Source organism: Engystomops pustulosus, chromosome 6, assembly GCF_040894005.1.
Source record: "Engystomops pustulosus chromosome 6, aEngPut4.maternal, whole genome shotgun sequence".
NCBI lineage: Eukaryota > Metazoa > Chordata > Amphibia > Anura > Leptodactylidae > Engystomops > Engystomops pustulosus.
Genome location: NC_092416.1, coordinates 26,508,932 through 26,522,140, shown reverse-complemented (window position 1 = coordinate 26,522,140; position 13,209 = coordinate 26,508,932). Strand labels below are relative to the sequence as shown.

Genomic DNA, 13,209 nt, shown 5'->3' with positions numbered 1-13,209 from the left:
TTGTATGTTATAACTTACTCTTGCATCCTGACAAAATCCTGGGGTAGTCACAGGGGTTGGGCTTTGGTTTGAATAAAAAAAAACAACATGTGACAAGTCTGGGCTGCAGGCTGCCTCCATCTTTGTGCTCCTGTACAGCTCATCCCTCTCCCATGTCAGCTCACCAGGCTGTGACCTCTGAGAAGGAGCAGGAGGGAGAAGCTGTACAGGAGCACAAAGGTGGGGGCTAAGCTCTGAGGAGTGAGTAACACACATAAGGCCCATGTTGTTTTTTGAAATGCATCCAAACCAAGGTCCAGCCCCTGTGACTACCCCAGGATTTTGTCAGGGTGCTTGTAAGTTATGACACAGAATTATAATGTAATGCAAATGCTTAGAAAAGGCATAAAGGCCGATGTGCTCTGCAGATGTAATAAGCTTCTGCAACCTGTTAAAATTAGGTCCCTGGTGACAGGTTCCCTTTAAAATTTATTTACATAAAATAGAGAATCCCTTTAAATGTTTGCACCAGAATAAATAATGACACAAGTTGTACACAAGCTGATCCCTATGACCTCGCAGACGATGGTGTGTGATAGAATCTGATGGATCTCAAAGCAGTGACGTAAGGAGTCTTACAAATTTACAGAAAACAGTCGCTTCACTAGGAAACAATGGGGGTAGTAGTTCACACTTACATCAAGTACCCAATCTATAACCCCCTTGTCCAGAGTGTCCTTCCCAATTGACAGACAGGAATTTGTTGTGTTGTAAAAGTGGGGTAGCGCACCCCCTTAAACCCTTAGTGGCTGTCTAGATGGAATCCCCTTAATTCAAAGAATTCTAAGAGCTGCTTATATGCAGGGCTACTCCATCTATGAGGTGAGTTGAGTCTCTTGCCTCAGGCAGCACTGACTGCAGCAAAATTAAGGGCAGCTTCGGGGGCGCAGTCACCTGCTATAAAGCAGGACCTGGCACCTAAAAATACTGTCTCTTAACACCCAATATCAGCAAGGGTGCGAGAGGCAGCACGGAGAACCCGCTTACTGAAAAACCTTTTTATATGACTACTATATGAGGCGAGGAAGCGCCATTCTATATGACTTGCCTCATGGAGCAGAGAGTCCCTGCCTATTATATGGAACTTGGCCAATAGCTTATGAGAGAATGGTTGGATAACTGATCTAAAGGTGGAGGGACCGTAAAGACCCTATAGGACATTATAAAGACCCTTGGAAGAGAAATCCCCAAACCTTAGCAGCAGTTAGGGAAACATAAACTCGGGGAAAATCCCTGAAAGGGCATCCCTTGTCTTCCCCATGTGCCCCCTGCCATATTTGGGGTCAGGCTTTAATAAAAAAGATTTTAAAACATTTTTGGGGTCCGGAAGGAATTTTCTTCCCGTTATGGGGTAATCGCCTTGTACCTTTTTTTGCCTTCCTCTGGATGAACACCATAGGGTTATAGGATAGCCTTGATGGAGAAGCATCTTTATAGGACACAATGATACAATGTGTACTCGACGTGATACAGGAAGACAGTTTGCGAAAAATCCTTAATCAGGAAGAAGTCGTGAAACGCATCGGAGCGAATGTTACGTAGTAAAGCACAAAAAGAGAAGGTAGATCTGATGTTGCAGCTTATAGAAGCGGCCCAGGCCCCAACACTGAAATCAACCCCCCTCCCCACTCAAAGGAAACCATCACTCGAAACGACAAAAAGGAATATTCAATCGGCTAAAATGAACCTCAAACACAAGAAGAGCCCAGGACCCCATGCATAGAGCTGATCCCCCATTCCTGCAAGTTATATCCCCCTCCCCAGTAAGGACACCACAGTAAATCGAATATCACTTGGCTGTTTAAATTGAGAACATTCTCACGGAGAAGACGTCAGTGGGCACGGATGGGTATCGCGTGCCCTCTCCAAACACACGCACGCACTGGACAGACCTCAGCATACAACCATACAGGGCTGGAAGACCCCCATATAACCAGGGATGATGGGTACGTCACCAGAAACGGTGGGAGAGACCACCATGAACACAAAAGGATCATGCAAAGGGTTGGGGTGCAGAAGACCACTCACAGAAGTGCACAGACGGAGAGGTATCAGCGCCCTGCATACAGACCGTGGGACTGACATGCAATGGGCCCTGACAATTGGCAGATCTTGGCGGAATTCGTGGCTGGCCCCTGGTGGTATCTCTGCCCTGGTATCAGCTGGAGACCGCTACTCATACCCACCCTACTGGTAGCACTGATACAACGCTTCACAACACAACCATACCACAACACACAGACAAAGGGGTACAGGACGCCCCCCCCCCGTCCCCTGTAATGCCACCGGCTACACGCTGTTGGGGTTGTAACACAAAACGTTGAACTGCAAGTTTTCATCCCAATGTCGAAGCAGCACAAAGAGCTGCTGAGCGGCGGACTTGACCGTGGCCAGAGTGCGTCCCTCCGGGATCTTCTGCTTACACAACCACCGGTCAGCCTTGGCCGCTAGTAACTCCCACTCGATGAAGTAAGCGGCGGAGTTGTTCTCCAACCAGGCCAGGGCGACGGCGGTGGCCCAGATCATGCTTTCTGGATGCGACTTGCGTTGTTCTTCAATACTCTCCATCCAAGACTGGACCTCGGTGGAATCAGACTCTGACCCCAATCCACTGTCTGTGTGAATGGAGGCAGAGTCTTGAACGCTCTCGGGAGAAGAAAAGCGTCGCACAGGGAGGACGGGGAGGGTCAGTTCGTTCTCTGATTTTGTGGATTGGGAAGGACTGTCCAAGGCGCTACTGGAGAGGTGGCGTGTTCTGGGCTGCTGGCACACGTCTTCACCAAACCCGTTCAATGTGCTGTTATGGTCTTCGTCTGGGGCCAACAGCTGCCCTGTGCCTACAGAAGATTGTCCCTGGTCTTTACGTGACGGAGAGGAGCTGTGAGACATTGGGCTCAGAGCAGAGCGATGACTTGTGAATGGAGATGTCCACTTCAGTTTATCCATGGGGATGTTGGCTGCATCAGCGAAGGCCTGGGTCATTAGAAATGCTCCACAGGCCAACTGCAGGGTCACCTGCGAGGAGGACAACACATCACATAGAGGGGTCAGAACTTCAACTGAACCTCATTGTTCCTCATATTTTGCAGTCAAAGAATTGAATTCCTCCTGAAGATGAAACCCATCCAGTCCTCGTAAACAGCACCTGCAGAAGATACCTCCTCTTCTTATAGATTGTTACAATACATCAGTCTGGAGGATTGTCTAGACTTGATACAATTGTAGACTTTGACTACTACGGCCAATCACTGACTGCATTGGTCACATGTGCAAGAAGGGTGGTGTCACTGTTGATTTGTCACCACTTTTATACATGTGACCCTTGAGGTCAGTGATTGGTCACAGTGATCATGGTCAAACCCTTTTAATCCAGGAGGTCCCTAAATATATAAAAGCATTTTTCAATTCATGGACAGCAAGCAGAGATTTTAGAAATTAGGAGTACACTAGTTAGCTCTGTATTTCTAGCAGCAAGCAGCGGCAGAGACAAATGATTTATATACATTACACTGGAGTTGCCCTTTAAATCTTCAGTAGATGAAAGGATTCAGGTGCGGGAATCCCCCGGCTGATACTCACCAGCGGCAGGTAGTCAATGTTCTCGCTCTCACTCTCGTCGCTGCCTTTCCCAGGAGACTTGATCATAAATCCTTTGGCTGCTCGAGTCAGAAGCCGCGTCTTATTGAGGCTCAACCTAAGACAAGATGACAAATAAGGATTTCTGAAGGAACACGAAATGAATGCCGGGGGATCTATGAGCTCTGGTTACCTGGCGGCAAAGAGGCTTTCTATAGACCTCTGAGAATGGGACGAGGAGACAGACGGACTGCGGGGGGCAGCTGCAAGACAAAAGCAAGACGGGGGGCCAGGGGGGCTGTCATTTGTAGGCATAGCTAGACATAATACTCATCATATATGTAATAGCACTAGATCAGCATCCTGGTACAGGAACAAAATACCAAAGCAACAGTAAAGTCACTTTTTACAGGAAGACCATCCCAATGGCTTTCCCATGAATTCATCATCTCTCTGACCTTGTGGAAAGCTGCAGCGCTCCCATCCCGAGGACACTGGAGTCGTGCAGGGCGATATGGCACTCTCATCGACGTCTGCGAAGAGTATAAGCACATTACTACCTGTCATCTGCCGTCCTGATGGATTTATATTCCAGGATTGTAGCATCTTCACTGGGGGGGGGGGGGGGGGGGGACATATCCTCACACTGCTGTGCTCTAAGTTCTCTTTTTTCCATTGCTCTAAAGCACAACCAATGGCTCAGCTTGGGCCCACTGAGCCTTGAGTTGCAGCCCGCACCTGCTGCAAGACAGACACCAATGAGCCATCCATGATGTTCATTGTTGCAGGAGGTGGGGTAGCACTGACTACGCAACATCGCTCACAGGTCCTTTTCTGCTCTGTGTCCTGACGCTAGTTGAATGTGCCAAAAGCAGGACCCAGGAGCAGGAGAAGACCTGGAGCAGTGAGTAGATTTCAGCTGACAATCACTCACCACTCCCGGTCCTCTCCTGCTCCGAGCTCCAGCATTATTGTCTTCTCTGGGAGTTTACAGGATTATTATCTGCTCTGGGGTCAGCAGTGTTATTAGTCTGCTCTGGCATCTCCAGTATTTTTAGTCTGCTCTGGGTTCTCCAGACTTATTAGTCATCTTTTCTAGGTCTCCAGAATTATTAGTCTTTTGGTCTGTGGCCTCCAGTATTTTTAGTCTGATCTGGGGTCTACAGAATTATTCGTTGTCTGCTCTGTGGTCTCCAGAATTATTAGTTGTCTGCTCTGGGGTCTCCAGAATTATTAGTCGTCTGCTCTGGGGTCTCCAGAATTATTAGTTGTCTGCTCTGGGGTCTCCAGAATTATTAGTCGTCTGCTCTGGGGTCTCCAGAATTATTAGTCGTCTGCTCTGGGGTCTCCAGAATTATTAGTCGTCTGCTCTGTGGTCTCCAGAATTATTAGTCGTCTGCTCTGGGGTCTCCAGAATTATTAGTCGTCTGCTCTGTGGTCTCCAGAATTATTAGGCGTCTGCTCTGTGATCTCCAGAATTATTAGTCATCTGCTCTGTGATCTCCAGAATTATTAGGCGTCTGCTCTGTGATCTCCAGAATTATTAGTCATCTGCTCTGGGGTCTCCAGAATTATTAGTCGTCTGCTCTGTGGTCTCCAGAATTATTAGGCGTCTGCTCTGTGATCTCCAGAATTATTAGTCATCTGCTCTGTGATCTCCAGAATTATTAGGCGTCTGCTCTGGGGTCTCCAAAATTATTAGTCATCTGCTCTGTGATCTCCAGAATTATTAGTCGTCTGCTCTGTGGTCTCCAGAATTATAAAATGTTTGCTCTGGGGGCTCCAGTATTATTAATTGTCTGCTCTGAGGGGTTTCTATTATTATTGTGTGCTTTGTGGGGGCTTTCCTTTATTACTAATTGCCTGTGGTCTCCAGTATTACTTGTCTGCTCTGGTGGAAGGTTTTCATTGTCTGTATTATTAATTACATGGCGCGGGGTCCTTATTGGTTATGAATGCAGTATTTGGGTTCTAGTGTGGTATGTGGTGTAGTATTGGGGTTGTTGTTGCATCAATGGTGTAGGTTACTAGTGGGGTCCTTTAATGTTGAGCCCCTCACACCAATAAAGGTTGTGCATTCCCGTTCCGTTTACTCAGGTTTTTGGTTTTTTAACCAGAGACGAGGGGAGGGGCTACTGAGCGGTTCAATGCATAGAGCTAAGAGCACAGCAGTGTGAGGACACGCCTCCACTGCTACAATCCTGGAAGATTGTCAAACCTGCTGACACGTAAGTGACAAAGCTCTTACTGTAAAATCTTTCGTCTGATGAGTCGGATACACATGTGGATTGCGATCGCCCCAGTCCGATGGAGAATCCTCGTAGGCGGCGACTTCCAGAGCTTAAGCTGCGTTGGGAGCCCTGTTTGAGAGCAGCACCTAGCGGGGAATGAGGGCATCCTCCTCAGTCAGTGGGAGAGGCCTCCAGACAAAGACAGAGAGAGAAAGAGAGAGGGAGAGAGAAAGGACCAGACGAGAGACTCACAGTTAACACAACGGAAGGACGGGTCGCTGGAGACGTGAGGGACGGGGTCTGGGACACAAATAAACAGATAAAGCCAAAAACAACAGGAAGGACAAAGAAAACCTGAAGGAGCCCATGGGGTGCAGGAGGTGGGGAGGTGTGTTCCTGCAGAGCTATTACCTGTGTTGGCGTACTCCACCACGCTGGGCAGGTACGAGTTGCTGCTGAGATCTACAGGGACGAAGGCCGTGTACTTGCTGATGACGTTACAGGCCTTGCTGGCGTGAATGGCGTTCAGCTGGAAGCGGCGCCCAACACCTAGAAAGGATACATGGAGAAGGGTGACAGGGAGCGCTGCGGCACAATACCGGATGTGATGGGGGTGGCAGAGGAAGATTTTTAGGTAGGGGGCATCATACTGTGGGAGGGCCACAGAATTATACAAGAGGGAGGGCACAGGCAGGGGGCATCATACAGTGGGAGGGCCACAGCAGTATACAAGAGGGAGGGCACAGGCAGGGGGCATCATACAGTGGGAGGACCACAGCAGTATACAAGAGGGAGGGCACAGGCAGGGGGCATCATACAGTGGGAGGGCCACAGCAGTATACAAGAGGGAGGGCACAGGCAGGGGGCATCATACAGTGGGAGGACCACAGCAGTATACAAGAGGGAGGGCACAGGCAGGGGGCATCATACAGTGGGAGGGCCACAGGGAGGGGGCAATATACATGGGGACAACAGAAAGGGGGCATTGTATAGTAAAGGGTATCCACATGAAGGTGGGATTATACTCTGTTGGTATTATAATACCTCTGAAGGTATGATACTGTGTGGAGACTTACTTGCCCTGACATGTGATGTGTCTGGTGGTCACTCAGCTTTCCAAGAGGAAATTAATATAGTGAAGACAATAACAATTATAACTGTGACCTCCTCTCCTCGGCTCCTCTCATCCTTCCTCCGGAAAGAGCTGATACCAGGCTCCCCCTCCCTCGCCCCCTGTCAGCCGCTGTCTGCTATTACATTGCATATAAATATTTCATGGGGAGAAATCCTAATATGAAGGTCACATTAATAACCAGGCCCCGGGGGCTCAGGTGAGGGGAGGAGAGAGGTTGATGGATCTTCTCGCTTCTCAGTCTTCATGGCTGAGTGGCCATCATGAAATATAGAGAGAACTATAGTTATCAGTAGTGTGACTGCAACTTGTAAGAACACGGTGACCCCAATACCACAGCCAAAGTGACCCCCTAATTATCTGTGTGGACCCCCATTGCAGCCACAGTGACCCCCTAATAAGCTGTATGGACCCCCATTGCAGCCACAGTGACCCCCTTATTAGCTGTGGATCCCCATTGCAGCCACAGTGACCCCCTAATTGGCTGTGCGGACCCCCATTGCAGACACAGTGACCCCCTAATTATCTGTGCGGACCCCCATTGCAGACACAGTGACCCCCTAATTAGCTGTGTGTACCCCCATTGCAGCCGCAGTGACCCCCTAATTAGCTGTGCGGACCCCCATTGCAGACACAGTGACCCCCTAATTAGCTGTGTGTACCCCCATTACAGACACAGTGACCCCCTAATTAGCGGTGTGTACCCCCATTACAGACACAGTGACCCCCTTATTAGCTGTGTGTACCCCCATTGCAGCCGCAGTGACTCCCGTAACAACAACTTTAGTGATGCTATAATGACAACCATAGTGACCCCCATAACATCAGCCACAGATGTTTAGTGAGACTATCTGCCAATTCATTGACATCCAAAATTGATGTCCTGTCTCCCCTTATGTCAGTGGACTCCCCTAAAACCTGATATTTCACAAGCCACTGTGTCTTTAGAGGGTCCGAGCACTGGAGGGATCGTGGGATGAGGAAGTTTCACGTTATTTCAGTGAAGAATACAATAGCCCATAATACTATGGCTGATAACAGGAAGCAATAGACTGCATCCACCTGTCCTATAGACAACCTTCCCTGATGAAAGGGAGAGACATCCTACATGTCACTGCTTAATAGATGGATACTGAGTGCTGGACCCTGGCCCTGTCCCTGGTGCTGAACCTGTGAGCTTCTCCTCCTCGCTCCTCCTTACTGTCACTTCCCATTGGTCCTAATGAAGATCCAGTTCTCTATGCAACATTTCTACATCTCATATTCCTCCCTACAGCAGCAGCAACAAGTCACAAAGATCTAGAGGTTAGAGGTTCCTACAGAAAGACATCTAGTCTCTGTGGCTGCTCCACCTCAAGGCTATCAGACACGTCTCAAGGTTATGTCAAGGTCTATTTAGAATAAGATCCTCAGCTTATCTTCAACCTGAGTTACCTGGTCCATGAATAAGATACATTCATGGAGTGAAAGCATGTAGAAAACTTAGGAGTTATGTTTTCAGGCTGTATGATTACAGTGGTGATGCCCTAAGGATAACCTTTTTAAGGATTTAGACCAAGAGGAGTCCAAAAAGTTCTACATGCAGAGGTGTCGTAGAGATCGTGTTTTTCATGGACACCATTCTAGGACCGCGGCTCCACCTCCATAGGTTCATTGCCCCCATTGCTTTACCTATAGACCCCCCGGAGCTTCAGTTACAAGACTGCTCCATCTGTGTAGCCTCAGATTACTGATGCCTAAAGCCTCCCAGGTCTCTACCAGACATCACCACTCAACTTCTGAACCCCAAGTCCTCCATGGCCAGTATTACTTCCCTTCAGGACTTCATTGGCACCCATACTTCCCTTCAGGACTTCATTGGCACCCATACTTCCCTTCAGGACTTCACTGACACCCATACTTCCCTTCAGGACTTCATTGGCACCCATACTTCCCTTCAGGACTTTATTGACACCCATACTTCCCTTCAGGACTTCACTGACACCCATGCTTCCCCTTCAGTACTCCATTGACACCCATACTTCCCTTCAGGACTTCATTGACACCCATACTTCCCTTCAGGACTTCATTGACACCCATACTTCCCTTCAGGACTTCATTGACACCCATACTTCCCTTCAGGACTTCATTGACACCCATACTTCCCTTCAGGACTTCATTGACACCCATACTTCCCTTCAGGACTTCATTGGCACCTATACTTCCCTTCAGGACTTCATTGGCACCCATACTTCCCTTCAGGACTTCATCGGCACCCATACTTCCCTTCAAGACTTCACTGACACCCATACTTCCCTTCAGGACTTCACTGACACCCATACTTCCCTTCAGGACTTCATTGACACTCATACTTCCCTTCAGGACTTCATTGGCACACATACTTCCCTTCAGGACTTCACTGACACCCATACTTCCCTTCAGGACTTCATTGACACCCATACTTCCCTTCAGGACTTCATTGACACCCATACTTCCCTTCAGGACTTCATTGACACCCATACTTCCCTTCAGGACTTCATTGGCACCTATACTTCCCTTCAGGACTTCATTGGCACCCATACTTCCCTTCAGGACTTCATCGGCACCCATACTTCCCTTCAAGACTTCACTGACACCCATACTTCCCTTCAGGACTTCACTGACACCCATACTTCCCTTCAGGACTTCATTGACACTCATACTTCCCTTCAGGACTTCATTGGCACACATACTTCCCTTCAGGACTTCACTGACACCCATACTTCCCTTCAGGACTTCATTGACACCCATACTTCCCTTCAGGACTTCATTGACACCCATACTTCCCTTCAGGACTTCATTGACACCCATACTTCCCTTCAGGACTTCATTGGCACCTATACTTCCCTTCAGGACTTCATTGGCACCCATACTTCCCTTCAGGACTTCATCGGCACCCATACTTCCCTTCAAGACTTCACTGACACCCATACTTCCCTTCAGGACTTCACTGACACCCATACTTCCCTTCAGGACTTCACTGACACCCATACTTCCCTTCAGGACTTTATTGGCACCCATACTTCCCTTCAGGCCTTCTTGCAACTCAAGATCTGGAGTTCCCTGACATCACTTTTGGAAAACTGAGCCTTCAATGACACCATCAATCCCCCTCTGAAGCCCCTGCCAACCACAAACACAATTGCTTCATCTCTTGAGTTTCTGGCCTCCATTGTCATAACTTTTCCACCTTTGGGGCCCTTGAGCCTTCACTAAAACCACTACCTCTAAAGCCCAAGATCTTCACTGACACCATTGCTTCACCACAGGAGATCCCTGATGTTCATTGACTCCACTGCTCCATCAATGAGTCCTATGTCTTCACTTACAGCACTGCACAACTTCTGGAGATGCTGGCCTTCACTGACTCCACTGCTTCACCCCTGGATCTCCAAACCTTCCCTGAAACCACCACTTTAACACTAAAGCCTTAGGCCTTAATTCAGACCACCTCTGAAGCCCCAGGCCTTAATTCACATGATCATTCCACCTGTAGAGCCCAGGGGCATCATTGACAATACTGTGCCTACATGTAACCCCATGTAACCCCACTGTTTCACCAATCCTGAATTTCAATGATTTTGTGTATATTTAGGTTTTAATAGGCTCATGTGGGCATGAGGTCTTATTTCAGTGGCACTTAACTTCTCATTACCATGCTCAATCTCACTTTCCCTCTCGGCCAGCTGCTCAAAGTCTCGTATGATGGACTTGGCGGCCAGATGATGAAACGTCTCGTTCCACAGGTCGCTCTCATCGTCATCTCTGCTCTCTCGTTCCCTGAACAGCTTCTGGATGTCGAATGTGATTTCCCACTGCACTGGATGTTTGCCCTTCAGACCCCTGACCACAGCTTTGCACATGGAGGACGTGTGAGATGCTGGACTCCTGACCCCAGAGATCTGTTCTGGTGGGAACTCCTCTGAAGCCGCCTCGGTTTCGAAGGTGAAGCATGGGTGATGGCAATCTATGAGGAAAGGACGGAGAACAATATTGACTTATGTATCAACCAGATCCTGTACAATGACTTGTAATGACATCTTATATTGATTTCTTGATCTTTTAGGACAGAGAGGGGTCCACACAACACATTAAAACATGTCTGGAGGCATCGCTGAACAGTGTGACCCGGCTGGAGAACAATGGATCAGTTCCAGCGAGTCATTGTATCATTATGGCACCTTCTGTACACAGAGAGAAGGAGACAATGGAAGGTTCAGCAACGAGACGGGTATTTATGTTTCAGTGCCGTGTATTATAGCTGAATTATTATAATTATCACATTCTTTATTATTATTACAGCTGCAGGTGAAGAGTGTACGCTGCTTGTTTCATAAAGCATCTATGAATGAATCCCCCGAGGAGCCCGACTCATTCATACAATCCTGCATTAAATAATGAATGGCCGCCTCTCAGCAGGGATCTCCTGTGTGCTTTGATTCACATCCTGCATTATTCACCGGAAAATGTGCAAATACAGAAGAATATTCACAGCAAAGAACCGAACGTGAGAATCTTCAGACTGATCCCAGAAGAGACAAAAAATGCCCAGGTTATACCAGCATATTCCATATCACTATATACAGGAGATGTGTAACCTATACCATGTATATATATATAATTATATACAGGAGATCCCCAGGTTATACCGGCTGTACATATATCATTATATACAGGAGATCCCCAGGTTATACCAGCTGTACATATATCATTACATACAGGAGATCCCCAGGTTATACCAGCTGTACATATATCATTATATACATGAGATCCCCAGGTTATACCGGCTGTACATATATCATTATATACAGGAGATCCCCAGGTTATACCGGCTATACATATATCATTATATACAGGAGATCCCCAGGTTATACCGGCTGTACATATATCATTATATACAGGAGATGCCCAGGTTATACCAGCTGTACATATATCATTACATACAGGAGATCCCCAGGTTATACCAGCTGTACATATATCATTATATACAGGAGATCCCCAGGTTATACCGGCTGTACATATATCATTATATACAGAAGACCCCCAGGTTATACCAGCTGTACATATATCATTATATACAGGAGATCCCCAGGTTATACCGGCTCTACATATATCATTATATACAGGGGATTCCCAGGTTATACCGGCTGTACTTATATCATTATACACAGGAGATCCCCAGGTTATACCAGCTGTACATATATCATTATATACAGGAGATGCCCAGGTTATACCAGCTGTACATATATCATTACATACAGGAGATCCCCAGGTTATACCAGCTGTACATATATCATTATATACAGGAGATCCCCAGGTTATACCGGCTGTACATATATCATTATATACAGAAGACCCCCAGGTTATACCAGCTGTACATATATCATTATATACAGGAGATCCCCAGGTTATACCGGCTCTACATATATCATTATATACAGGGGATCCCCAGGTTATACCGGCTGTACTTATATCATTATACACAGGAGATCCCCAGGTTATACCAGCTGTACATATATCATTATATACAGGAGATCCCCAGGTTATACCAGCTGTACATATATCATTATATACAGGAGATCCCCAGGTTATACCGGCTGTACTTATATCATTATATACAGGAGATCCCCAGGTTATACCAGCTGTACATATATCATTATATACAGAAGACCCCCAGGTTATACCAGCTGTACATATATCATTATATACAGGAGATCCCAGGGTTATACCAGCTGTACATATATCATTATATACAGGAGATCCCCAGGTTATACCAGCTGTACATATATCATTATATACAGGAGATCCCCAGGCTATACCGGCTGTACATATATCATTATATACAGGAGATCCCCAGGTTATACCAGCTGTACATATATCATTATATACAGGAGATCCCCAGGTTATACCGGCTGTACATATATCATTATATACAGGAGATCCCCAGGTTATACCAGCTGTACATATATCAATATATACAGGGGATCCCCAGGTTATACCGGCTGTACATATATCATTATATACAGGAGATCCCCAGGTTATACCAGCTGTACATATATCATTATATACAGGAGATCCCCAGGTTATACCGGCTGTACATATATCATTATATACAGGAGATCTCCAGGTTATACCGGCTGTACATATATCATTATATACAGGAGATCCCCAGGTTATACCAGCTGTACATATATCATTATATACAGGAGGTCC

At 47.0% G+C, this 13,209-nt stretch overlaps 1 protein-coding gene across 6 annotated transcripts in view; it reads right to left on the bottom strand.

The window, feature by feature from the left end:
* Window positions 1-325: 325 nt before the first annotated feature.
* The window catches only part of VWA5B1 (von Willebrand factor A domain containing 5B1), a 168,533-nt gene continuing 155,649 nt past the window's right edge, over window positions 326-13,209 (bottom strand). For all 6 annotated transcript variants that reach the window (XM_072155185.1, XM_072155191.1, XM_072155188.1 and 3 more), the window contains 7 exons: window positions 10,652-10,963; window positions 6,258-6,395; window positions 5,864-5,992; window positions 4,074-4,148; window positions 3,809-3,878; window positions 3,619-3,733; window positions 326-3,054 (listed from right to left, as the gene is read on the bottom strand). In XM_072155185.1, coding sequence (XP_072011286.1) covers window positions 2,329-3,054; window positions 3,619-3,733; window positions 3,809-3,878; window positions 4,074-4,148; window positions 5,864-5,992; window positions 6,258-6,395; window positions 10,652-10,963 — 1,565 coding nt within the window. In that variant the 3' untranslated portion in view covers window positions 326-2,328. The remainder of the gene's footprint in view (window positions 3,055-3,618; window positions 3,734-3,808; window positions 3,879-4,073; window positions 4,149-5,863; window positions 5,993-6,257; window positions 6,396-10,651; window positions 10,964-13,209) is intronic.